This window comes from Psilocybe cubensis, chromosome 3 (genome assembly GCF_017499595.1).
Source record: "Psilocybe cubensis strain MGC-MH-2018 chromosome 3, whole genome shotgun sequence".
In the NCBI taxonomy this organism is placed as follows: domain Eukaryota; kingdom Fungi; phylum Basidiomycota; class Agaricomycetes; order Agaricales; family Agrocybaceae; genus Psilocybe; species Psilocybe cubensis.
Window position 1 is genome coordinate 3120917 of NC_063001.1, and position 26895 is coordinate 3147811.

Consider the following 26895-nt stretch of genomic DNA (forward strand, 5'->3'; position numbering starts at 1 on the left):
CATGGCTTCTGCTATATATTTAGGAATAATTGTTTACAAAGCGCATTTAACATGGAAAGAGTTCTGTGCGCGCTTCCATATAAATATTGGTTCAGACTATTTTGATTTCTCTAGGTATTTGATACAAACAAAAATTCCTCGATTACAGATCCCTGAACAAAAGAAACGTCCAAAATTTTCAAGCAAGTTCAAGGTATCGTTCAACTATTACAATTCAGCCACAATGCATCAGAAGAGTGTAAAGAAAAAACTTACCTTCCCAATTAGTCACAGCCTCGTTCCAAAGCTTGACTTCATGCTCTCGAGTACCGCCATAATGATCAACAAAGTCGTTTCCAAACACTTCAGGTTCACGTGCGATGCTATCAGGACGCATCATGCGGGCAGTGGCAGACTCCAACGATGTGGGTAGCATCTTGATCTTATTCAACCCCCGACGATGAGCCATCTCCTTTGTATATTGATTGTCAAGAGTAACACACCTTTCCATTGCTTCTATCTTCCGGGCTAAAATGAGTGATGGGTGGGCCAGGGAGTGCGAGCTTTTTATTGATGCCTCGCAAGCCAAGTCTGAATATGGCGCTTAGAGCAAAGTAAGGGTTCATGTCTGCCCCTGGGATACGCACTTCCATCCGTGTCCCTGCAGGTGGACAAGATGGCGGCGAGATGATCCTGATCGAAGCTGCTCGAGAATCGTAGCCATATGTCACAGCATTAGGCGCCCAGAAGGCCTCTCCGCCGACGAGGCGTTTGTAACCGTTGATAGTAGGCACGACCTAAACAACGTCAGTGACCTTGTAGTTCATTCGTAGGTTGTAAAGCATCGATACCGCAGGCATGACTGGGGTGCAAAGTAAATGAGTACTAGAAACAAGGAAGTTCGAAAAAACAATGTCGCACCGTCAGCAATTCCATCAAGTATTCCAGCAAGGAACCATTCCGCTTCCTGACTGATAAACTTCGTATCTTCATTAGTGGCATTGGGCCTCCCACTTTTCAATTCCTCGTCCGTGACAGCAAAGATGTTTCGGCCTTTTTTGTTTCTGAGCGATACATGGACATGTCTGGTGAAAAGGTTAGGTAAGACGTTTGTTTATACGTTTGCAGGCTTACCCGCTACAACCAGGAAGCTTGATAAGTGTTAGCGTATAGAAACAGCAGTGTGCTTTGGAGAACTTACTCCACCCCATGGCTTGGCCATAAAGCTGGGTATTATACCATGCTTCATACCGACACTTTTGGCAATATATTTGAATAGAATGGCATTGTCAGCCATTCTCAAAGCTGAGGTATAAGCAAGTGCGGTCTCTAGAACTCCTGGACCAGTTTCGGTATCTAATAGATGTGTAGGTAGGATCACCGAAACCTAGGATATGAATCTTACGGTGTCCTTCGATCTGAACATCAAATTTGAGGCTTTCGTCGAACAAGTCGTGGAAGTAGTCATTGTTGAGTTGAGTCCTAAGTAACGAATATCCATGCACTTGATTTGAAGTCAGTCGAATGAACTACATCTGAGTTGATTGATTGTGTCCTAACTTCCTGGGGTCAAAGGATGAAGGTTTGTGAAGTTCTTCTCTGCCACTGACTGTGCAGTCTCTGTAGACCGACAAAATCAGCGTGCTCCAGATACTATTAACCAAAAGTGAATACCTTTGAAATTAAAGTACTATTGAATCACCCAAAGTCAACACAACAGCTTTCTGAATGTTAAGAAAGTTTGCAATACCTCATACTCGACACCTGAGTAGCACTGATAGCCCATGCTGTCGGCTTGATCTGTGGTCAACTTGAGCACACCGCGCGGGTCTACCGGGAGCGGCGCTTTGGTGTCTGGATCCAGAAAAGAAACAAGGAAAAAAGGAACATTTCGTTCCCAGGGTATGCGACGGAATGAGGAGAGGTCTATGATTGCAGTGATATCTCGATATCCATTGGCCTTGTTCGAAATCAAGAGTTCTTTCGAATACACAGCATCATGGATGTCCCATCCACTATTAACATAGTCTGGAATCAGAGGTGCGAATCAGCCGGTAGCGGTTTCCAACATACAAAATAACACTGCAGAATCCGAATCCATCTGATTTGGCGGCACTCAGGAATTTTTCGGTTGACTGTGTATTGTAAAGATCAGAAGCCGAGCGATAGATGCAAGTTAATGACTGTTTCAAATCGCACCATAAATTTACCTCGCAGCACGCCATCGACTGGTTAGAAGTTACTCAGTTCCCCGAATAACAGAAAAGAGTGAGATGACTTCACCGTCAACGCCTTAGGGACACGGAGCAAATGAAAAGATAAGGATTAACTTTGTTATGGGTTGGCGTTGCATCCAACTCACCAGCAACTTTGATCTTGGGTTCCCCATTGAGAGCCTCCTTCAGTTCATCAAATGATTTTAGTGCGATTTGTGTAGGAGACATTCTGGCGATGAGCGTGGTAAAGCAGTATAAGGTCAAGCAAGTTCATTGTTACTTGTTGAGGCGACTCTTCTATGATGTAGTAGATCACCAAAAGGGGAATGTATGTACAATGAATTCCTCCGCGTGATTCGACCGTCATCGTCCTTGTCTTGGTTTGCTCACCACTGGGCCTCCGCCCCTTCGTCAACTTTCTGGGTAACGTCTCATGAGACACCCACATCAATACACCTCAATGATCATGTTCGAAATGCTCCAGCGTTGACAGCGAAGGATTCAGAGCAAGGTACGAGTCAGAATAATCTCAACGCGCAACGAATCTCGCGCCTCGCGCCACGCGCCTATCGAAGTCGTATATTAAAGCCAGCTTGCGAGCTAGCTCCGAGAATCAAAGACTTTGAATTCTTGAAGTGTATGACTTTGGCAGACTATCAGAATTTGAGTTGAATCTACCACCTGAATAGCTTATGCACCTCTGCCATCTTGTCGTAGTGGCACGTTGATGTGCGATGATATGATAAATGAGAATCCGGTGATCCTTTCGAACCAACTTTAATTGACAGTCATCCTTGAACGAATACCATCACCTTCTTCTCGCTATCCTTCATCAATGGCCTGTGGGTCCATGTAGAATGCTCTCAAGACTTGGTGGTCTTCGGCTTATTGGACGTCCAATCCGCCCGAACGCTTACTCAGAAATGTCAATGATGACTTATCAATCATGGACGGCAGGTCTTATCTTTCGGTGCAGAAGTGGTAGAATCACCAAGCTCAATTCCTGATTGTTATTTCTCATCTTCATCACCTTCAAAGTCTTACACTTTTCGAAAATGCCTGAAACGTTAGTTTCCATATGTTCTTTTTCCATTGACAACACACTGATAGAACACTTTCATAGGCATGTGAATATGTATGGTGGTTCACCGCTAAATCGATTGTCATGGCTTCGTACATCGCACTCGTTTCTCAACGCCGTTATTACTGTTCCCTCCACCAAGTGGCTTTTATTCAAGGCAGGGGAACCTCTTGTAGCGTCCAGTGGATCTAGCAAGCCGTACCCGATATACCTCAGTACTGCCGATGTCAAGTCATTTCTTGGACCGGAACCATATTTCGGTCAGGCTGAAAAGCCAGGAGAGCTGGTTATTGAGAAAGACGGTGACGAACACTCTCGACACTCACCTACAGAGGCGGCCCGACATCTCGGTCCTCCGGTCGTATTCCTTGGCGTACATGAGCCTCAGACTGAAGACAGCACGTCAGCACTCCCTTCTTCTGAATTCAAAGACCCTCAAGAAGCCATAAAGAGACTTGAAGGCACACCCTACTTTGCTTTCGACATTGCCGATTTAGAGTACCCTCCCGAAAATTTGCAAGAAATATTGGATGCAACCTCTATAGCAGCTGAGGGGAAGTCGCTGAGTTGGTCAGAGCCCAGGGCTCTTATGTCTGTCATGGATCCTATAACTGCTGCAATCTTTGCCTCCGCCAGAAGTCTTGTTGATTGGAATCAACGGAACAAGGTACCCATGTTTTTGTAGGCCGCTTGGACGCGTTCATCTGACAAAAAGTTAGTTTTGTGCAGGTTGTGGCTCGCCTACATATTCAATGTGGGGTGGATGGAAAATATCTTGTACATCGCTTCTTCCATGGACGGATAATGGCAATAAAAAGCCTTGCCCTACAACGTATGCATGTCCTTCTTTCCCCTCTTTTCCGTATCTCTGATTCCACTCATAGCAAAGGATTGCATAATTTTACACATCCTAGAACTGACGCAGTAGTCATCATGATCGCTATAGATGAGACCGGAGAGAAGGTATTGCTCGGCAGAGGGGTAAGTCTCAGTGTTGACTTTGCGCGTTGACCGTATTTACCATTTTAAACAGAGAAGATTCCCCGGAAAGTTTTATTCTGCTCTTGCTGGTTTTATAGAGCCTGGAGAGTCTTTTGAAGATGCTGTAGCGCGAGAGATGTGGGAGGAAGCCGGCGTCCGAGTCTGGAATGTGAAGTATCATTCAGGCCAGCCTTGGGTCAGTAGAAATGATTCAGGACCCCATACATTCATTGACTTGTCACTTGACAGCCTTATCCTGCAAACTTGATGGTTGGATTCTATGCTCGTGCGGATTCCACCAAACCGATCAGGACTGACCTGGACAATGAGCTTGTTGGTGTGTAACCTTGATCAGTCAAACATTGGGACCATTCTGTAACTATATTTGCAGATGCTCGATGGTTTAGCCGGGAGGAAGTTCGTGCGGTTTTAAATCATAATACAGGTACTACATTTAGAAAAGCAGACTACAAGAAGATGGCAGAGATTGTTGATGGACGTCCTAACACGGAGCAAAAACTCGCAGCCGAACCAGCTGCAGTAGCGTTGACTCCGTCTGAAGTCTCGACACCTGCAGTCGAGCAAACACAGGAGGCTATTGTTACCGAAGAGCCACCCTTCCGTCTACCACCTCTGACTGCAATCGCAGGTGTTTTGATTCGGGATTGGGTCGATGGGAAGATCGGATTTCCACCAGAGGCACCTATACAAAGGGGAAATCTATAGATAATTGCATTGTCATGCTGCTTTACATTATCAAAAAAACTTTTTGTCGCCAATTTGCGTACACTTTAAAGCAACGTGTACTTTAATCTATGTTCTTTAGGTCGGGTGACAGCCTTTTTCCGTAAAATGAGATTACGGATAAGGATGAAATGAAGACTTTTCACCAGGGCCAGGGCCAGGGGCAGAGTAAGACAATATTGACTTTGATTTATTTCTGAGAGAACAGAAAGAAATGGGCAGAGAGAGAAAAAAAGGGTCGTAACGGGGTCGTGAGGGAGACAAAGACGAGAGCGAGATAACAATGGGCAACATAGGTAAGTAAAAAGAGAAATGAAACTTGAATGCATATCTAATCGTTACAAATGCTGAGGAGTTCGAGAAGAAAAGAACAGATGAAGGGAAAGGGAAACAATGAAAGAACAAATAACATGAAGAGAAGGATCCGTGAGTGTAGACATTTGTCTCTACGTATCCTTGTATCTTCCAACGCCACGATATAAGTTGTGAACAAAAGTTAGATGAAACAATATATGAAAGGCTGTAGATGAAATGATATGAAAACAACGTGAAGATGCGTAAAATATAAGGAATAGATAAACGGCGAATTTATCGTGATGGGGAAAATAAAAATGTCGTACAATGCATCAACGCGCCTTGGATGGACTGGATCAAGCGGAAGAGAGTGCAGAGATATCTCAAGGTGGGACCATATGACCACTGGAGGGTACGGCGGAATGAGAAGGCCGCCACAGGATGGCCAAGTCCTTTCCAGTTGCAATTGATAAAGTGGTATCCGGTTCCTTGGAAGGTGGAAACGAGGAAGTCCATCGGGCACAGCTGTTGGATTCGTGAAAAGTAATAGCCTTTTGAACAAGAACTATTGTTTTTTTTAAAAAAGATGTTGATTGAAAAGGCGTCGTTAAGAGGCGTGGCGTCGTGTAATGAAACAATGCGATGAGAATGAACAAATAAGCAAGATTGTTGAAGAATGAAATAATGGATAATTGCAAATGAATATAAAGTGTTGATGGACGATGCGAGTGTTCGGTGACTGTATATTGATTTGGGAGCCTGTATCTGGGAAACTCCCGAGCAGTTGCGATGTATGGATGGTGAGAGATGAAGAGGAATGTTGATATATGCTGAAAAGCTTGTCGAAGTGCAGATGCCGTTTGCAGTGTGGGTTGCGCTGAAAGTAAAAGATGATACCGGGTAATGGAGAATCTGGAGAGATGGCAGAGCTAAGAGAAATAGCCATGGGGTGGTGTCGAACCCCTGGGTAATTTTTGACGAAATCCCATCCTTGACTTCGTTGAAGACCCGCTTAGTTGAAGAAACTGATTGCGGAGGACAGGGGCGAGACAGCAAAGTCTGCGTACTTGTTTGTCTCGTCGTCTTTGAGCGACAGGCAATCGTTGAGCGCGAAGGAGCGCATCAAAATGGGGGCCAAAGCGGCCTGGCGATTGCGCTTGTCAAGAGGCAGTGGGAGTAGATTGGCTTCGGTGAAACCCATGTCCAAGTCGGACATGCCCATGAAGAGATCCCCGATGGGAGTCTCTGCAGCCTCCGGAGTCGATTCCAGGGATGAGGAAGACGACTCAAGGGAATGATGCCGGCGTGTCGGCGTGTGGGGGGTAATCGAGAGTCCTGCGAACTGCTCGGTAGGTACGACAGCTGGTGAAGTCTGATGAATTGGAATAATCAGGTGTCAGTACATGCAAGGTACAACAGGGGAGAGCCGAAGAAACGGAGACATGCACGAAGGCAGATTCAAGGTGAAGAGGAGGGGAAAGAAAGACCGACCTCGTCAGAGACTGTCACAGCGGGCTGGACCCATGGCAAGGGCAGGGGTGAGGGGTGGTCTACACCAGGATCCACATGGGGGATGTGGATACCTGCGCCGAGGAACACGTCGAGAGGGACGATGTCCTGATTGCCACGGTTGCGATCCTCCAACTCCTGGTCAGGGCTGGACTCGCGCTGACCGTCTGTTACTCTCCACCACTCTATGTCTGCGAGAACGCGCCTGGCTGAGGTCTCTGAGCCCGAAGAGCGCCTGTGGCCGTTCCCTCTGGCTGCAAGGAGACCAGACGAGTAGGGAGAAGAGCGGACGGCGGGACTAGAGGCAGTACGACGAAGAGAAGGCATGTTGTGGTTAGGGAAGAAGGGCAAGCCGCCTAACGCAGTGCCAGATGGATGAGAGGACGGGAGGAGGGAGGACACAGAGAGCGCCAAAAATTGCGAGTTAGTTTATATAATTTCCAGCTAAGTCTAGCAAGAGATAAATTCGAAATCTCTGATCTCGGGCCCTCTAACTCCCACAAAAATTGGCCGTTCTTGATCCTCTATCTTCCTTGTCTGCCTGTCTGACGACCAGAAATCCTCCCCAGAACCCAGCGAGCCTCTCTTTGGCCCGAGAACAACAACAGCGGCCACTGGCCAGTCTTTGTGCAACCTTCTGCCCAATCTAGCTGCTCCCACGCGATCCGTGAATAAATAAAACATGGATACTGCCTCTTCTCTCTTGGCGCCTCATAGTTTCCGTCATCGCATTCAAACCATCCGATGCCGCCCATTACAGTATCACTGTCTCTCAGCGACCGTGTTGCGCGGGCCCATCTTCATATCTATTTTATATTTTATTCCATAACTTACGCCCGTAAGTACTTTCCGTAGAAAGGCAGAAAGGCATGAGGCAGCAGGCAGAGGGGAAAAAGTTCTACGGATCAAGGGTAACCCACCAGCGGCGACGCCCGAAAGACAAGAAGACACTTATACGTCTTCGTCGGCACCTCCTCATGTCTTTTATGAACGCGTCTGGCGCACAATTTACTCAGTCGTTGCCATTTGACCACGTAAAAACGCGTAAAAACGCGTCGAATGATGTGCGGGACGCGACTAATTAGCCGGCGCGCGCGTTAAAGTCGCCCAAGACCGAACCTGCGCGTCCCTGCCGCGCAACATCGTCCCATCAATTCCGCCTATTTTCGTCATCCTCGGTTTCCGCTGGGTTTCCAGTGCTTTCCACACATTTTCGGTCGGAGAACTGCTTCTAGTTCCAGCGGTATCAATCTGGGGGACCAGGGGATTGTATACCTTTCGGAAAGGAAAGCTTTTGCCACGCGTGACAGCAATCAAACGATACTCTCGTCATCATTTGTCTCTGCGGAAGAATTTCAGCATACGGCCTTCCATCTGTGTAGTTCTTGATTATAACGTGAAGTAATTAATCAGTCTGATCGCCTAGGCCACCTACTCTATAGCGTTTTGAACGGTTATAACGGCCAGGAGCGTCCATTCCTATCGTCCGCACCAGTCCGCACAAGAATAGGCGTGTAACAGGATAACTAAGCTTCATCATTAGAAGGCACACGATTGATAGATACCCACAAGGCACGCGAAAGTGGTCTCAATAGCGCCGATTCCTACACCCGTGACAGAGAATCTGTTGTGATTTTGAGTTGAACACTCACACAGGTCTAAAGTAATTGCCATGTTCGGGTCCGCCCCCCTACCATTTCCCAGTATATGGCGTCAATCAAGGGTTTTGACACTATAAACCCCTCGCAATGGATAAGACTGAGCCACAACCTGTCAATCTCACAAAAACACAAAAGTTACTTATACAGCCGAAGACAAGAGGTACGCGATTAACTGGCGAAAACTAAGCATTCCATTGGAATCACCAGCTATCCACACACAGACGGCAACCACGATGAGCAGCGATATTATTATCTTCTACATATGTTGCATGCGATGTCACGGTGAGAAGGGTCTATTTGCCATACTCCCAGCGACCAGTGATCAGAGTGCGTCATGAACGAGTAATAGGCCAGCTTTCCATCTTACTAGTACCGGCCATCGGTTCATGTAAAATGACATCCATGCGTGCTAGACCTTCTGACAGAAAAGACGTGTGATGGACAACCCTATTTTGTTATTATCACTTTGCAGGAAAACTAAGAGGCCGAATCCAATGGTCGACGGGCGGTATAATACCGGCACGCCAGGCAAAATGAAGAAAGCGCGACTACACTACCAATATTCTGGAAAACGATAAAAAGCTGGTAGACCAAACGACTTCATGACTTTCTCATGTCTATGGCTTTAAGCGGCGTCGGTGTACGTCGCGTTCGACACCCAGCAACGATGAACAAAAGCTTACACATTTGCATACAAAGGTTATAAATCGGTGTATCCATTGGCTGGTTCCATTGCACAATCACCGACTGATTCTTGATGCTCAAAAATACAAGAATGGGTGTGAAAGTGCGAATGAAGCTTCGCAACTTAATTGACATACAAAATTGAATGCTCCACTGCGGACAAGCCAGAATTTCGACACTGGGTGACTGGTTAATGGCGCTAGTAGGCCTATAGGCGCTACTCGAACCCTACCAAAGGAATTGCCGTAAGTATATTACAGCAGCAATTTGCAGTAGAAAACACAGCATTGGTTTTGACGTACGCGGTACTTTCAATGTTTCATTTCACTTTAATTATTCATGCTGGACGATTCCGAATTCGCAAAGGCCTAGGAGGTCTCAAAAATACATGGGACGTTCCCTGTCGGTAGCACACAACGAACACGAAGGGCTACGTGAACATCAAAGGTAATTTTTGGACTCAATTGAGGGGAGAGAGCGAGGTTGAAAGGTTAACGCATGGGCGATGACCTGTGGGCGGGAAATACCATAAGGACACTAGCGCGAATTGGACGTAAATGGCCATTTCAAAGGGCATTCATTCTTGTACAAGAGCCGCATCATTCCAGGCATCATTGTCGTCAACTCGCATGTCTTCAGAACAACAGTGTTAAGGGGGGCCGATCTTGAAATACGGTGTCCTGTGGGGCGAGAGCAGGCTGAGACAGCCTTGGGAAGACATCTGCTGATCATCTCTTCCATGTTCTTGTCAATTCTTATCCCACTCTAAGGCTCCGCCATTCTCGCGTAGAATTCGGGTCCCAATGTCCGAATCACGTGTATTCGCGAGCGGGGGATCCATAGGCTTCAAATCGCGCCTATCTCTGAAAGCACTGCGCAGGATATCATAACACACGACACCACGGGTGAACGGATTTAGCGCAATCCGCTATGGCCAACAACTAAACAATAACCTCTTCGACATGGCGTCAGCGTCGTGCAGAGGTTAGAAGTCAGTCGGTGGAGGATCGGCCTGTCCACAATCACAGGAGTGGCATAGGTAGAAACGTAGTAGTTATGGGTAGCCGTGATAAAACGTTATCCATGATGGAAGTCATTTACGCGTCACAACCCCGTAAAACGGAAGCATTGCAATTTGCCTGCCTGCAGAAGAATACATTCGTTGGTGCGATTAGGGAATAACCTATACCAAAGCCACACAATCGATTTTCGAAATTAATAATGTCCTAGAAGCCAGAACTAACCGGCGGCTAAATTGGCGAAGGCGCCTAACCGCATAACCTTCTCGAATGGGTTGGTAAATGTGCCTTGACTCCTCAATCGTTGGGGTCACAATTTTTTTCTTTGGGTACTTATTCGATTTGCCTGCTTCAATGTCGATCGACGAGGCGTAACCTATGTGGGATAGAGTGCTTTATAAAAAGGTTGATAAATTCCGAGGCTTAGGTTCAGCCACCAACAGTCAATAATTTGACTGACTTCATAAAGTGATGTGATCCCATAATGCTGCGACCATAGTGCGAGGGCAACGCAAGCAGTCCCTTGTCAATAACGGTGTCTGATGTAGAAAGAAGGGCTTTCGAATAAACCGTGGATGCCGCTATCTGCGCTGTCCGGCAGTGTTTTAATCAATATGGGCCCCAAGGACTGAGAAAAGTTGATGATCGAAATGATACTTGTGGTGCCAGGAAAGTAAAAAAACTTCGTGAGAGTCCTGGGTAGATATGGGTTAACGGGCAACCTTGCGAGTAATTGGAAAGGCGTCAATGCAGTAGCATAAGGCTGTAATTGAATTTACGCAAACGAACATAACTGCGTTAACATATAAATTACCAGTGATTAGATAGAAATGTACCTAAGATAAATCACACCATGGTTGCCTATAAGGTGCGAAGGGAGTAGTAGCCTTGTGCCGTGCCATTGCCTAGTGGCAACGCTCTTTATAGATCGATACAACTCAAAATCCACAAAGCATTTCCCAATACAAGCCCTTGCAGATAGTCTATACCCATCCAAAGGATACGGTCAATGGATATGCACAAAGGCTACAAAAGTAACTAATGAGCGTTTTGGGTAGGTATACTTTCCCTGGCGGCGGCTATAATTCAGGTTCAGGTGTATTGTAAGATATCCGATGACATACATAGATTAATATTCCGAAGAGTGATTTGAAGGTGTGCTTATCGCGGTCTTCATCGTATGCAACTAATGCGAATATTACTATCATTGGACCTTCCAGACATATGGATAGCAGGGCTCACCGCGGAAGATCAACACGCCGACTGGGCGTGATATCGAAAGGGTTTCTTATAGAACCAATGATAGGTCCAAACAGACCGGAGTGGTGTTGCCTGTACGACGAGGGTAACGATTGAAAAACAAGCCGAGAGAATATAAAAGGCTTTTAGATAGGTCCGTATGCCAGGAACTGGATTTGGCTTACTATTGCTGATGGTACGACATTGACAGCAGCATTTTGCGGTGCATTCATCCCCGGGCGGTTACAAAGTATTTGAAGAAATTTAGGATCATATTAAATCACCATTTCTGCTTTCCCTGGGATACCCTACTCCAAAACACAGGCTTCCGAAGAGCAGAGGTCCATTGTGCACCAGGCGTTCCTGAGAAAAAGATTGATCGGCCTTGGTATATCAAGGTCACTCTGCAAATTTACTATTCGAAGAGTTACTGAAGGCAGACTGTAAGTCTAGGCCATGAAAAGTCTGTACATGCTGAGTAGGTAAGCTAGCTGTCAGGAGCTTCAAAACCTACAGCTAAGCTTACCGACGTATAACCTACAATCGTGCATTTCCTAGTGGGCAGATGTCATGCTCTGCAGTAAGTGGCGCGATACTGGGAAATTGAGAAGTCGTAGTTCAATGAAGTGGGAGAAGGCCTGAGCAAAATATGATACGGTAGTTGTGGTGAAGGACAGACCAAGGGTGACAGAGACGCGAACATGGGATGACTGACCCGATTAGGTACTAAGTTATCGCCGTATCTTATCTTATCTGGACTCTACTTGGCTCGAATGACAGCATGCTCCTTCCGCCGACCACCACGATGTAATGGCATGTCGATAACCGTCCCCTATTCCTGATGTCCCTACTTATACCCGCTTCCATCCGTTCTAACTCTGCTCCCGGTGCTTAAAAGAAATGGAGTCGATAAAGAAGTCGTGTATCTTCTATGGCGCTGTCATCAACCCCAAATCCCTTCAATCCTTTTCTGTATCTCCTCAGTGTCTTCTCGCAGTTGATGCCATAGGCAACATAGACTGGATTGTCGATGATGTAGAACCACACACCCTCCAGGATGTCCTCGCTTCAAAAGGATGCATAGAATCTGAGGTTATAGCTTTAAGGGAGGGTGAGTTCATTATACCTGGCTTTATTGATACACATACAGTGAGTTTTTCTCTTCGATTAAGGAGGTGCAACTTTGAACCATAACTTCAACAGCATGCGCCGCAGGTGCCTAACATGGGCACGTAAGCACTCAATCTTTATCGAGCCATGGCCCGGACAAAGTCTAATCTATTTTCCTCTCAGAGGTGGTCAATACGAACTCCTAGACTGGCTTGAGAATGTTACATTCCCTACAGAAGCAAAGTTTTCGGATGTCAATTTCGCTCGAGAAACATATACATCTGTAGTTCGCCGCGTTATCGACTCGGGAGTGAGTTTCAAATTTACTGCCCACTTTCAAAGCTAACAGGTTGAAATGATAGACTACAACATGCTGCTACTACGGAAGTCTTCACCTTGAGGCCACAAAGATTCTGGCGGATATTGTGTATGCTTTCGGCCAGCGAGCCTTTGTTGGTGTATGTGTCTTTCTCTTGGATTTACTGTCTCCATTGACATTGTGAGTGACAGAAATGCAACATGAACCGACATTGTCCTGGCCACTATATTGAACCTTCATTCGAAGATTCGGTGGCAGACACACAAACATTAATATCATACATCCGTTCCTTGTCGCCTCAGCAGGATAACTCTTCTCAAGAACCACTAGTGCAACCAATTCTTACACCTCGATTTGCCATTTCGTGTACAGACGATTTGCTATCATCACTAGGAAACCTGGCTTCATCCGACCCTAAGTTAAGGATTCAAACACATATATCGGAAAACAAGTCGGAAATATCATTTACCCGTGAGCTATTCCCCTCTGCCTCCAGTTACGCTGGTGTGTACGACATGTTTGGTTTGCTGCGTCAGAATACTATTTTGGCGCACGCGGTACACTTGACAGAGGACGAAATTGATCTTATCAAGTCCAAGGATGCAGGTATAAGTCATTGTCCCACAAGTAATTTCAACCTGAGCAGTGGCATCGCACCTGTAGGAGTCTATTTGGACAAAGGGATTAAGGTACGAGTGTGACTATCTTGCATTTTTAAGTATACGCTGATCCTGCCCAATTTAGGTCGGTCTAGGAACCGATGTTTCTGGAGGCTTCAACGTATCCATTCTCAACGCCATACAAAACGCGAGTGTTGCGGCCAAGGTCTGTTCTCTTCAAACTGGGAACTCTGGATCAGAATCAAGTTCGATGTCTGCTATATATGCCAACAAACAATTGTCGATTCCCTCTTTATTCTATCTCGCCACCATAGGCGGAGCGGCTGTCTGCGGTTTGGAAAACCAAGTCGGGTCCTTTGCTACTGGGAAAAGTTTTGACGCACTGATAGTAAATGTCCGCGACGAAGCTGGCAACCCCACCATTTGGGGCTTGGACGACACGAATTTCACGAATCTTTCAATCGAAGACAAAAAAAAACATTTGGAAGGTTGGCTCGAACGATTCTTGTTTTGTGGTGATGATAGAAATATCGAAAGAGTGTACGTGCAGGGCACCTTCGTCGGCGGAAGGACGTTTCGAAGGTAGACGATGAACGGAGATAACCGCAGTGGAATGATTGACTTTCTGGTTGCTGACCGACCCGAACCCTGGGGATACATCTATACCTCACCTATGCTAATATTTAATTATGACTTACGACTAAGTATCATTATATATGATATGCTCAAGTCTACTAGTTACGGTCAAAATTGACTTCATTTCATTAAGTACATGCCTCTGAGACAGACCGGCAAACATCCAAATGCTGTCAGGTATGAAGTGGTATGAAGGTCGGCGGCAGTTGTGGCAACTGTTGGAAGTTCAACTGATCAACTTCGGTGTCAATAGAGACCTTCTACCTAAACCTAAACACTCTGTTCAGCTACATAAACTCTTACGTTCAACTTCAAGTGTCCCATCCTCTTCTTGGGTGAAATATGACCCGTATACTTGTGTTGTGGTACAAAAACCTAACTCATAAAGAGCGCGATAGGAATGCGACCTCGAAACAGAATTGGCACCGTGACCGCCTGTCAACCTCTTTACGCCTGCTCGTTCTCTACTAAAATTCGATATAACATGGCTTTGGAAATACATGAGTCCTTTCCATTGTATAGTTTTCCCACACTACCAACACCGTGCATCATCCAGAATGAAAACCTAGAGTCAGTGTTCGAAGGGATTGATTACTTGATTACGATATGTGTTGATAAAATCTGTTGCAGGTTGACTTCCCAACGCATCGAGTAGACATCAAAGACTCTTTTCCAGCATGATTCAGTTTAGCTTAAAAATTTCAATACCTAAGCGGCAGCTATTTTTCGTTCGTCTTTGAAAGGTAGACGGAACCTGGGAAACAAAAATTACAATGTGAAGGACGGTTAACTTTCATGGTTACTATCGCTTGAGTGCCTCCTCGTCAAGGAAGAATGTGAGTATTTTATCATCTCAGAATGCTGGAGTAAACCCTACTGAGAAGACTAATTTTAACAACAGTTCTAAATATCTGAATTTTGCTGTCATGAAAATAGACTGTTGAGCTAACAGAATCTACCCAAGTTTTTCTTCTTGGTCCACTGGCGGCATCTCTCTAAGCAGGTCTGGCTTACCAATTTGCCTAGAATGCAATGCTCTTGTCTTGGTTCTAGTATGTGGCCGCGCTTTGTCCTCTCTACGCTACGGCCCTCAGAGATCATAGACACAATCTACCAGCTCATTTCGTACCCCGTACAATACACGGAGTCTTTATCTGTTCGTGCCCCGCAGTAACAATATGTTATTGCCTAAACAACCTGCAAAATCCCAAATCGATTTGGCCTACGAGAACACACTGTGCACCCAGGGACGTACGAAGAAGAGATATTCAGAATGCCGTTAAATCGGTTGGATTGCCCATAACTTACAGCCCCTGGTCGTACAAAGCGTGAAGTGGCCCCGCCAGGCCAATTGTTCATCTCTCTGGGTCATTGTTTGGTTCTAGAAGGCCCGCCAAGTTTTGCTTTTTAGAGATATAGTAGAGCCAAAGAAAGGCATCGCAGTCTAAACAAGGATGTGCGCGCTTTGACACAGCCGCCTTTTTAAAAGCCTCGAAAAACTGACGTTGTTATTCAGTTCTTTTCCATCTTGTCTCAACACGAAACCAAGATACTTTGCTTCGAACCTTTATCAACTCTCCAAACTTGTTTCCGAATGTCGAACCCAGCACAGACTAGCTCCAAGAAGCTCGGAAAGCGCAAAGCACAGGATGATCCAGGATTTGTGAGTTTTGAGTCTTTCCTTTTTCTTTCTTGATTATATTTCTAACCCATATTCGAACGCAGCAAACGTTAGCGGACGACTTTGATCAATTTGTCCAAAGATCCGTATTGATACAGATGGTGTCGCGTACAGTCAATGTCAGTCCCTTCCCTATTTTTCTACAGCAGCAGAAAACATATCATTTTTCAGGCTCAAGACGTGGAACCACTGTTTTTGTCATCTGCACCACGCAGCATGCAATGGGCGATAGAATCTGGGCTCATTGTGCTTAGTAGCTCCTCTAGCACCCTGTTGTTTACCGTCATGGGTGGTATGAGTCCCGGCATCATTGTCTGCGATAGCGACAAAAATTTTCGAATCGCACTTGACCAGAAACAGCTTGAATGTTGCAAGACGTTCATCGACGGGCACAGGTTCAGAAACCTTAAAGTGGACAAACCCCTGTACAATTTTCTTCACAAGAAGGGTGTTGATCACTCTGTCTTCCAGCAGTATCCCAACGGAGAACTCTATATCTTATACCCAGAATCCTACCCCCCCGGGCTCACTCACGCATTGTCAGAAAACACATTGGCAGTAAACGAATGTCTTACCATCAACCGTGATCTTCAAATCGAAAAACACATAAAACTTGCTTCCGGATTTCTCACCTCCATACGGACTCCAATGGGGCGGATTGGCACTTTCAAATCCCCTGTTGTACACCAAAGTCCTTCACAAATTGGCGCCAATAAATCTCACAAGGTTCAAGGCTCAGCAAACGGATCCGTCGTCCCACCGAGCAAGAAGCCCAGGACGACACCAACTCATCCACAACAGCAAGGGCCAACGATCCCCGTCCCCTCTTACAACCCTCGACTGCGTAACATCAGGGGTAACACAGACCATACTCTGATGCCTCCTCCTCAAATCCCGAGGCAACACCATCTCCCTACCAATTCTCAAACCGCACGTTCACGTACCCAGAGCAGCATGTCTTTATCGAAATCTTCCCAACCACAGTTTCCAGATCGTTACGATGAAACGGGAATGGGTATTCATTCGTCACCCAGAGCGCGATCGACTGCCACTAGCAGTTTGAACCAGCTCGTACGACAGAATTCTGAGCCGAATTTCCTTACCAACGCGCCAGGCGGATTTCTTGCAAGATCGGTTCACACACCAGAGACGGCGGTACCAAATTCCTTCAATTTGCAAGGTAATAGCAATCCCTTGCAAACTACAGCGGAAGCCGGTCCTGCCCTTATGCCTGAAGGTCGTTATGGGCAAACCTCGACTGTGCATCATGTTGGACAAAATGTTGTGGCACAGAGTTATATCCCTAATGTTGCACAAGCTTACGAGACCTCGACAGGGACCGACTCCGCTGTAGCAGAGAGCCAACATTCAAATTCCTATTCGCAATACACCGAGTCTGCGGATAATACATCCTTTGGAAGTCATGTTGTACTACTTGATACCGCCTCTGGCAGCTTCTCCCAGGTGGCGGTGCAAACGGCCTCGAGCGCCATAGGTGCTCAAGACCCTACTATCAATGATACCTATAGAAACGTCGGCTCTTACCAAAACCTGGCAATACAAATACCTGCACTAGACACTGCGGCGTTAATTCCCACCCCCCCTCTTGTGTCTAATAGCACCTCTCAGTCGGGAACACAAATCAACTCTGGTTCGGCAGGAACACCGAATATCTTGGATCACTCTGCATATGCCCAAGATTCAGCAAACCCAGCTTTCGCACATAAATCTCTGGTGCAAAATTCCGAGACCCAAGAAGGCGACATTCCAGCAGGGACATATCAGCAGACCCAAGGAGCTGAAATGCATGGTGGGGTAAACATTGATTCTTCCTTCGACTGGGACCAGTTTAGCGGATTGGAAGCGTTGTCGGCTACCGATGTAAGTCAATTCGCATCTGGGTCCATCGGCGGCGACCTTGCTGAGGTAGGGAATTGGCTTCAACAGTTTACGCCCCCCGAGCAGTAAATCCCGAAACATTAACCGACCGACTGCTTTTTAACATTTTTCTAGACTTTCCGACGGGGTACACTTTTCTTTAATCTGCTTTCTTGTTTAATTTTTCATTAGCATACTATTCTCATTCTAATCTCTTGGTTTATCGGTTTTGGCATCGCGTCCTGATTTTCTTTTCGTCCGTATTTCTTTTTGTACATACTATCTACACGTTACTATTCATCCATTATACACTATTGTCTTTTCGTCCTGTTTCTATACATCTAATAAATTCGTTTAATACACCAAAGCCACTGAATGCCCGAACGTCCATGAGCTTTGACTTGCTATCTTTTTACAAGGGCCTTACGTCGAAAGGCTTCGTCTTGTTGCCGAATGTTCACCACAATTATGTCCGTGACGAACATCAAGTGAGACGAGAGATGCATGGCAGTCTGGCAGTACATTCTTACGAAAAACATCTTCTGCCTGCGTGAAATTTTGAACAGTTTGAAGCATGAAACTCAAAGACTGCACGCGGAGATGAAAACAAGAAAAACCCATCCACAAAATCCAATCCAATCCAATTCCAGTAGTAAGATAATTGTAATGTTACAAAAATTAGGCGCAAAAAAAGGGGGCACTGTTAAGCCAATCCAAGTAAGATTCAGTTCAAGAAACCAAAAGAAAAGAGGGGACAGCAGAAATATAACTGAAGAATGAAGGAATGAAAGGGAGGAGAAAGGAACGATGGTCAGTCTCTCTTTAGCGATGTGCTTGTGCTTGTGCCTGTACTTGTGCGTGTGCGTCGTGTGTTCTGGTATCTGAGTAGTAATGGGTAGTAAATATAGGAAGAAGGGGTTCCCGAAACCGGAGGTATAGAGCAAGCCCGCAGGCCTGGAGCAGCACAGGCCTACGCGACGGCCAGCAGAGCGCGGTTTAATATAGTCTAGTCCAAAAAGCCGCGATGGAGTACTGGAGAGAAGAAACGGATGATTCCGTTGGGTCGTAACTGTTAAATCAAGAACGAAGGAGGGGTAGTTTGTGGGTGATCAATTTAAGAAAGAAGAATCCGCCAGATGAAAACCAAATGAAATGAAGAAGTGTCCCGCAAGAACAGAAGAGCCAGGAAGCAAAAAAAAAAAAAAAGAAACAGAGAAAAAGGGAACGAAATGAGAGGAAACATATAAGTTATATCGCATCACCTCAACCCGCTGTCACCCGCATCAGCGCCCAACCCATCCGCGCCCGCCAAATCGATGAACCTCGTCACCCGTTTCTTAGACCTCAGCTCTCTTCTTCTCTCCCATTCCTCATCCTCATCTCGCCTACCATCCTCACCATCGCTCCCACTTCCACTCGCCCCGCCACTCCGTCCTGCCTGAGCAGCATGCCGCTCGCACAACATGCGCCCGTCAACCTCCCAGTACTCCTCCAACCGCACCCTGCATGGCTCGCGCCCTGGGTGCTCGCAGGTCATATGTTCGGGGTGGTACCGATCACCTGTGTGTGATACGGCACAAGGGCCCTCGATGGGCTGCCCACAGCGCGCCGCGGCACAGAGCGAATCGTTCGCCTCGTGATAATGGTAGGCACAGAGCGGCTGGCCATCGTACACGTAAAAGGTTTGGTTTGGGAAGGGTTTCTGTGGAATTTAAGAATAGGTAAGTTGATTTTGATAATTAAAAGAGTAGAGAGGAAAGAGTACGAACGTGGCAAACATGGCAGTTAAAGCACTCTTTGTGGTATTTGCCCTTTAGCTGCCCATCCGAAGATGATACCGCCTGTCTCTCAATAGGCAAATTACACCGTCGGCACTATTAAAAAGTATTAGCAAAGGAACGCAACAATGTCTGACAAAAAGAATGAAAGAAAAATTTAAAAAACATACCTTGGGCAAATACATATTTTTCCAACAGCTCTCACACAACACACCCCCACTATCCACCGCAATCCACCGTCCATTGTCAATCGTCTTCGCACACTTCAAACACGTCTTTGGTCGCCTCGTCGTTTTCCTGGTACCAGTAACAGCACTAGCATCCGAACCCGCGCGTGAACCTCCACCAGAAGCACCACCGCTACCGCCCAACAATTTATCACGGTCAAGTTGTGGGCTCGTCATCGAGCGCGTGGGTAGCTTGATCGGCTTCTGCGAGCCGTCAGGCGACTGCAACCCTTGCACAGTATTACTCCGCTGCGTCTTCGCCCCGCCTGTATTCATATTCATATTTTCGCTGGCAGCGTTCGCAGCGCGGATATCGACGTTAATGTTCCGCATTCGCCCACGCCTGTCCTCCTCGTCCTTGCTCTCCAACGACCCTAACCGTTCCCTCTCCCTCTGCGCCTGCAAATCCGCATTGCTCGTAATCGATCCATCGCGCTTGCGTTCCCTCTCTGTCCTCTCTCCCTTGACACTGCCATTTCCACTGTCTTCCACACCACCCGCCGCGCGCCGGATGCTCCCACCCAAGATACCATCCCGCTTCAAACTCCTGCTCCTCTCCGTCGCAACGACACCCGGCCCACCCATACGCGCATACTCGCTCGGCGGGGTCTGCGAGAGACCCAGCGCCTGGGCGATCGCCGCAGACGCCGTCGATCCCGTGCGTTCGCGCACACGCTGCTTCAGCCCATTCTCTCCACCCTCGCCATCCACGGACGAGTAAGAAGACGACGCAGACGTGTCGCGCGAGTGTGTCGGACGCGGCTGACGGCTATTCAGAGACGAGCCGGACGCGCCCAACGCGCCGCGGTCCTGCGATCTACTACGACTCCGCGTGCGCACCGAGCCAAACTGCATAGCGGACGACTTGCTCGCGCTGCTGCTCGTCGACATCTTGCGCAGCATCTCCGCCATCCCTGCGGCTGGCAATGGCGGGAGCGGCTGTGTGGTTATTGGCGGCGGCGAGCTCTCTCTGAACCGGTTCCGCGCGACACTTCCGCTGCCTGCGCTGTGCGCGCTTGACATCGACAGCATGCGTTTCCTGCCCTCGTGCTCTTCATCTGCGCCCTCGTCGTCCGTAGAATCTGCGTACGCGAGTCCACCGTACTCCGACTCTGAGTCGATTGGCGAGATCGGGGGAAGCTCGTTCTCTTTAATTTTGTTCTTCGTCAGCGTGAGCGGTTTGGTAAATGACATTCCCGACGCGCCGCTCTGCGATCGTGAGAGGACAGAGGTGCCTGTGTAGCTCGAGGCGGAGGAGGCCGTAGCCGTTCGTGTGAGGTTTGTGTTTCCATTCGCGCTTGTCGGGGGTGGAGGCAGAGGAGACATTGGCGGCTGGTTGGGGTTGGGCGCGGATTTGTTGATGTTGTTGGTGGGGAATGGCATGCCGCCACCGCCGCCTACGCTGACGGGTGACATGGGTGGGCCAGGCGAGTGAGACGAGTAACCCGAGCCTGCTGAAAGAGGCGGCGTTGCGTTCGAAGCTGCATTGAGGTGTCATTTAAAGCACAAGACATGGAATAGCAATTAATAAAATTAAATGTGATGATCAGTAAAAACCTCGACGCGTTAATTTCAAAAAAATTGCTTACACCGTGGTATTGAATCTATATCCAGCAATCTAGGCGCCATACCAGGCGGTGGCATCGGTCGATACCCTCCTGGTCCTGGTGGTGGTCCTGGCGGCGGCATTCCACGTCCTTGCATCGGCTGCGGTCCCATCATCATCCCAGGACCAGCTCCCTGCATCCCACCAGGATTATGCGGACTTACAAACATCGCCGCCCTCGCCGCCGCCGCAAACCCGCGCCTGCCCACCCCAGCCATCCCCGCTTCGCCGCCTGATTTTGTATCGATGCCTCGCTCTGCCGGGGGCACAAAGTTTTGTCGATACAACGTGTTATTTCTGTTTATACCGCTGCCTTCCGCAGTCGGTTTGAGGTTGTTGTTATTGGGATTGTTAAAATTGGGCTCGGAAATGGAATGAGATGGAGGAGACGGGCGAGCAATGGGTGGTCCCACAGGCCCAGAAATTTGTGGACCCGGACGGTAGTTTCCATTAGGGTAGGGTCCGGGACCGGTGTTGTTAATATTTAGAGGTGGTGCGGAGCCTGTGCGACTGGGGAATGAGTTTGAGGTCGGGAAGGGGATAGTTGCACTGGGCGGACCGCGCGGGGTGGCGCTGATATTAGAATTGGGAGAAACGGGGCGTCCGCCTTGGACGGGGGTCGTAGATGGCGAATCAAGGAAGGAGTTACCGGGGCGCGCGGTCAATGGCGACGACTGCTTTGAAATAGATCCTGCATTTGACGGCGTGCGCATGCGGTTTGGGATAGTCGCTGACCCCGGCGGAGGCTGCGTACGTAAAGGTGACGCAGCAGACGAAGAGGATGCAGCATACGAATTCGAGTACGAGTGTGAATTGCTGCTGCTGGGGGAGGGATACGGCGGCTCACGCGGCTGCGGGGATCGCGCATCGCTCCTGTTTGACGTCGACGAATCTGCGCGAGCAAGGGGGCTTGATCTAGGTTGAAAGGAGGGCTGAGTTGGCGAGGGTGGACCTCGAGCATTAACATTGATTCTCAACCTCGAGGCTGAGCTAGAACTTGGGACCTGAGCAGGCGCCTGTACTTGCGGTGGTGCTCGTGGCGAGCTGGCTGGGCCGCTAGCTGGACCAGCGGCGACACGACTTTGGAGCCTGTCTGGAAGAAGAGCGGTGGCAGCCTCTGGAGTGATGGCGGGTTTTGGAAGAGATGGAACTGGCGGGGGCGCTGTGCAGGTGTGGTCGCCGAGCTCATCGAGGGGAACAGGCTTGTGGCATGTAGAACACTTGACGGTGGGGAGGAGCTGGGATATCCTAGCTGGCTGCTGGCTGGTTGGGCTGCTGCTAGAGGGCGAGAGGAGGGAGGCTATCATTGTGGGACATGGACATGGGCGTAGTAAGCTAACATTTATTTTGCATATAATAGCCGAGCAACATGTGAACCACTCGTTGCTCTGCTATCACACAAGCACAAATGTCCTCCTATGTCTGTCTGCCTTGAGTACTTTCCCTTGACGTAACTAGGCCGCTTTGACTCTGATGATTTCATCCATCTCGTAACTCTAATCTTCTATTTCATGAATTACAACTAGGCTCTTAGCTCAACGTCGGTCCCGTTTCTGACTTGTCAGACTTCATACAGCATCCCCGGCATCTCCATTCCCAAGCCTTCCACCCATACTGTCATCATAGAAGCTTCTCCGTTGTCCTCTTAACCAAGGCAACCAAGACTTTCCGTCTTGTAGGTCCAAAATATTTCTCTGCCTCGCATAAAATCCGACTACAGCTCCCGTATCGAGGATAGGCGCTATCTCTGGTCAAGCGATCCCACGGCCTGTGCTTCGATGCATAAAGTCCTGCAAAACATAAACCACTTTTCTTTCGCGCGTCCTCGTGCACCCTTCCAGTCAGTCATGCACAAGATCCCTGAAAAAGTGCACCCGTTCTCACCATATGATCCTTTCCTCAGCTCTCGACATCAAACTACGCCTATTCTTTTGTTATAAACAGGCATCTAAAATAATCCCGATTTTCCTACAGTAGGCTGGAAATAGATAGAGACAGCCTGCTAGCGTGGATCTCGAGAGTCGTTGATCTCTCACTACTCCATCTTCATGGACAGCTCGCGATGAGCGACCGAATTACCCTCCTTGTTTTCCGACATCTTAACAACGCATCGAGAAAATCAGTGTGGCAGCTCCCTTCCCTTTCGCACAATATCCGCATGTACCACGGGTGAAGACACGACTGCATATATCGACGAAATGCCCTTCTGACGGTTGAATTAAATACCCACCGCGCATATTGGGGACGAAGCTCGAGTTGAGCTCGCGTCTGGCTTGCACGTTGATGGATATACACGAGCCGTCAATGTCTTATCGCAAACCCTCTACCTCCGACATACCTTTCCTCTTGAAAGCAGTGTCGTGCTGTGCAGCGCTGGGGTGTTTATCTCGAATGGGATATAATTTATCGATGAACGAGACTCTCGTCAGCGAGTGGTCAGAGGTCAGAAAATGAACTGCTAGTCATAGAATCCGGAACAAGAGCGTTCCAGAAGAGAGAGATATCACAGAAGCATCGACAGCTGGGTAGACTCGGAAAGGGCGATATAGTTATCGGTCACTCGACCCTTAGCACGTCGCCTGTGTGGCTTACTTAGGCATACACGAGGCGGTTCACGACATGCACGGTTTGAATGGCCAGCAGCGGTGCTCTGCTCTAAAAAATATATCGTGATTATTGGGGGCGTGGCGTATTTTCTTAGATCTGCCCCACAAATCACCAGTCGTCATGAATCACAATGAGGGTTTACAGTTACATCCGACGGGGTACGGTTAGCTAGGTCCGACGTAACTGGGGTCCATGTCCCGGAATACAAGCTTTCTGTTTGCTGTCCACGACATGATTATCGACTGCGGGCGTGTTCATCTAATGCGCTACTATGCGTATACAGGCATCGCTTTTGAAACCAGAACATCCACCTTTTACGTTTGACAACTGAGCCCGGCTTTTCTTTTCTGGATTTCTGGCTGTCATTCCACATAGGCTCTTAACTGTATGTCTTGCAACAATCCAATCTCGTCCAATCCCCAAGCACAGAAGGAAATGTGTTTTCATATTATGCCGGAGTGATCTTGTCCTTCTATATCATCGAAGCAGCAAATGGAGCTCGATCAAGTTCGCTTGCAAACAACAATCGTATCCTCTTTATTATCATCAGCTGTGCCAATACTCATGCAGCCCCATTATGGACTTCATAAAGGGGATTCCTCGTATGGTACCTAAGGTGCTGTGGTGTATATTAGAACCGGCAAGTATTCGGAAACTGATCGAATTAGAAGAAGGTGCGTGTTCGGTCACTCCAAGGTATGGGCTGTATATCTAACCCGTATCAGGTAGACAGCGGTACGATATAACGAAAAGTCATGGTCCGAATTTTAATCCCACAAAGATTATGAAAACAGATGAAAAGTTGCGTGCAACTCGAGAAAAATAAACCAGTAGATAGAGATCTTGTTTCTTGCTTTGATTAAACGTTATCGGATTACTCTTCCCCATTCAACGCAGCAAGCCCAGTTTCAGGCTTCGTTGGTACACCTAAAGGTAAGATTAATTAACCACCACCATAACCGAACTATGCATACTATTGACCACTGATGGCTAAAAATAGTACAAACCTCGAAAAAGCGAGCAGCAGTCTTTCACTTTTGGCTCACGTTAATATTCACCGAAGATATGCGATTCTTCCTATTGATACAATCGCATCCATAGCCATGGCACCGCATACATGTACAGGAATCAAACTGGCATCCCCATCGGACGCTTAAAAAGCAGCCTGACCATCAGCCAAGGGTCACGAAGCATCAAAACTTTGAGCAAAATGCTTGGACACATAGCAGAGAAAATCCAGTCGACCTCGCCGCGCGTCCTCTCTAGCTGGAGGAGATCGAGCCGTAGCGCTGCCCCCGTCCAGTCGCGTCCTCTCGCTGTGCACGGCAAGCGCCGCCCATTCTCTCTCGAAGCGATCAAAGCCATCTTCGTCGTTGCGTCCAGGAGCATCCGGCGATACTGTATCCCGCGAAACGATGTTATCCAGTTCACGCTTAACTGGACTATGCTTGTCGGGACTTGCCTCACGGGCTTCGTCTTCTTCGCTTTGCACATGACTGTAAAGCCAACGCAGTTTGTGGCGCCAATGGACATGGACCCTTCACTGTTCCAGCCGGATGTAAGTGTTTTACTTCTGTTGCTAAAGGCAAAGGTTGTAATACTTCTCTTCTCCACCTCCGCCAGGTAAATCTCACTGCAGAGGTTGTTTCTGTCGATCCGGTGTCGAGGACGATTATCATGAACTGGTACCCTGAGCTGGTGGACCAGTCGTGTAACATCAGCGACCCAATCATAGTTGATATATTCATACCGAAGTATACAATGCCATCTTCCATCATTCCGACACCACAAGCTCACTTTGTGAATTTTACGTTCCTGTAGGGTGCTCCTTGACGCCACCAGCCCTTCGTTTTCGACCGACACGGACGATAACGCGGTGATTCGTATGAATAACACGGCGCTGTGCTTTGCTCTCGACCAGAACTATATATCGTTCCGCACGGTCACTAAGCTCGTCGCGTCGAAAGAGTTCCTTGTCGCAGAATCGATCGGCACACAGAGGACGTTCCAGAGCTACCCATTTGACGTGTCAGTACATCGTTTAGATATATATGTCTCTCCTGGTTCAATGCTAACTTCTGGTTTTTAGTTATGTTGCACCATTTACATTTTACTCAGAGAACTTGGCAACACCTGGAGTCACCAAACCCCTACGCGTGAGCCAATCATTCGGTATAGCCGTGTAAGTGTTCTGCTAGAACCTTTATATGAGCGAGTAATTTATAGAAATTCAATGGGAATATCCAGGAACTTTGAAATATCTCTTATTAGATATTTCGTCGCCATGCCATATATCCACACTGAACAAAACCTTCAATTTTATCTCAAAATCGAAAGATCGACGGCGACGAAGGCGTTTGTGGTTATTGTCGCTATAACAAATTGTATGTCCTATCTATACCCACACATACTATACAACTTAGCGGACTCATTGGTCGCGTCTAGGGATAACGGCTGTGACCTTCCTGACGATTTTGGCTTCCACTCTCGTTTACCATCCGCATGAGATTTATAGTGAGCTGTTTGTGGTACCTGTAGGAGCCGTGTTTGCCTTTTCGTCGGTCAGATCCAATCTTCCAGGCGCTCCGGCAGGGTTTGGTATGGTGTTTTATAATTAACCTATGGTCGTTTAATTGATCTCGTTTTATTTCTTCAGGGGCAACCATAGGTTAGATCATATTGGACCCTCAACACTATTGAATGACTCTAACTTTTACTTCGTATAGATCTTTATACGATCTTACCCGTGCTCGTGATCATGTCCTTCTGCGTAAGCAATGTAGTTTGACGCTTGCTTGAACATACCGACTAAATCATTAATACAGAGCGTCGCCTTGCTGCTCACCGTATTATATCGAAGGATAAAGGAAGAAAAGGCCAAACATATCAAGATTACAGGTAAGTCAACCATTTATATTGAGTAGAACTAAGAGTCTTATACCATACATTACATTCAGGCGACGATGCTTCAAGTCAACCATAATGATATCTTTAGAACGTCGAATTGGCGCCAGCCTTAATATTGT

At 47.5% G+C, this 26895-nt stretch overlaps 7 protein-coding genes across 7 annotated transcripts; 4 read left to right on the top strand and 3 right to left on the bottom strand.

Annotated features, from left to right (window-relative positions):
* Positions 1 to 178: 178 nt before the first annotated feature.
* On the bottom strand, positions 179 to 2423 carry JR316_0003857 (Type-1 glutamine synthetase 2; the record flags this gene model as incomplete). Its single annotated transcript, XM_047889627.1, has 10 exons — positions 179 to 204; positions 256 to 421; positions 483 to 776; positions 831 to 841; positions 901 to 1064; positions 1114 to 1130; positions 1181 to 1335; positions 1385 to 1461; positions 1737 to 2007; positions 2342 to 2423. 10 exons carry the CDS (start codon positions 2421 to 2423, stop codon positions 179 to 181), a joined length of 1263 nt encoding a protein of 420 aa, XP_047752001.1.
* An 827-nt stretch (positions 2424 to 3250) lies between these two features.
* JR316_0003858 (NAD-capped RNA hydrolase) lies at positions 3251 to 4983 on the top strand (the record flags this gene model as incomplete). Its single annotated transcript, XM_047889628.1, has 7 exons — positions 3251 to 3261; positions 3319 to 3943; positions 3996 to 4108; positions 4161 to 4257; positions 4310 to 4453; positions 4507 to 4594; positions 4649 to 4983. 7 exons carry the CDS (start codon positions 3251 to 3253, stop codon positions 4981 to 4983), a joined length of 1413 nt encoding a protein of 470 aa, XP_047752002.1.
* Positions 4984 to 6307: 1324 nt separating this feature from the next.
* JR316_0003859 (uncharacterized protein) lies at positions 6308 to 7131 on the bottom strand (the record flags this gene model as incomplete). The annotated part of the gene is made up of 2 exons (XM_047889629.1): positions 6308 to 6667; positions 6787 to 7131. The coding sequence occupies 2 exons, from the start codon at positions 7129 to 7131 to the stop codon at positions 6308 to 6310; spliced, it is 705 nt and encodes a 234-aa protein (XP_047752003.1).
* Positions 7132 to 12307: 5176 nt separating this feature from the next.
* On the top strand, positions 12308 to 14042 carry JR316_0003860 (putative guanine deaminase; the record flags this gene model as incomplete). The annotated part of the gene is made up of 6 exons (XM_047889630.1): positions 12308 to 12556; positions 12611 to 12639; positions 12701 to 12827; positions 12880 to 12975; positions 13028 to 13525; positions 13581 to 14042. 6 exons carry the CDS (start codon positions 12308 to 12310, stop codon positions 14040 to 14042), a joined length of 1461 nt encoding a protein of 486 aa, XP_047752004.1.
* Positions 14043 to 15686: 1644 nt separating this feature from the next.
* JR316_0003861 (uncharacterized protein) lies at positions 15687 to 17741 on the top strand (the record flags this gene model as incomplete). Its single annotated transcript, XM_047889631.1, has 3 exons — positions 15687 to 15755; positions 15818 to 15892; positions 15945 to 17741. The coding sequence occupies 3 exons, from the start codon at positions 15687 to 15689 to the stop codon at positions 17739 to 17741; spliced, it is 1941 nt and encodes a 646-aa protein (XP_047752005.1).
* A 1168-nt stretch (positions 17742 to 18909) lies between these two features.
* On the bottom strand, positions 18910 to 22569 carry JR316_0003862 (Transforming growth factor beta-1-induced transcript 1 protein; the record flags this gene model as incomplete). Its single annotated transcript, XM_047889632.1, has 4 exons — positions 18910 to 19353; positions 19421 to 19525; positions 19600 to 21137; positions 21246 to 22569. 4 exons carry the CDS (start codon positions 22567 to 22569, stop codon positions 18910 to 18912), a joined length of 3411 nt encoding a protein of 1136 aa, XP_047752006.1.
* Positions 22570 to 25079: 2510 nt separating this feature from the next.
* On the top strand, positions 25080 to 26852 carry JR316_0003863 (uncharacterized protein; the record flags this gene model as incomplete). The annotated part of the gene is made up of 10 exons (XM_047889633.1): positions 25080 to 25427; positions 25493 to 25623; positions 25691 to 25897; positions 25959 to 26051; positions 26117 to 26253; positions 26315 to 26467; positions 26526 to 26537; positions 26596 to 26639; positions 26695 to 26767; positions 26827 to 26852. 10 exons carry the CDS (start codon positions 25080 to 25082, stop codon positions 26850 to 26852), a joined length of 1224 nt encoding a protein of 407 aa, XP_047752007.1.
* Positions 26853 to 26895: the final 43 nt, after the last annotated feature.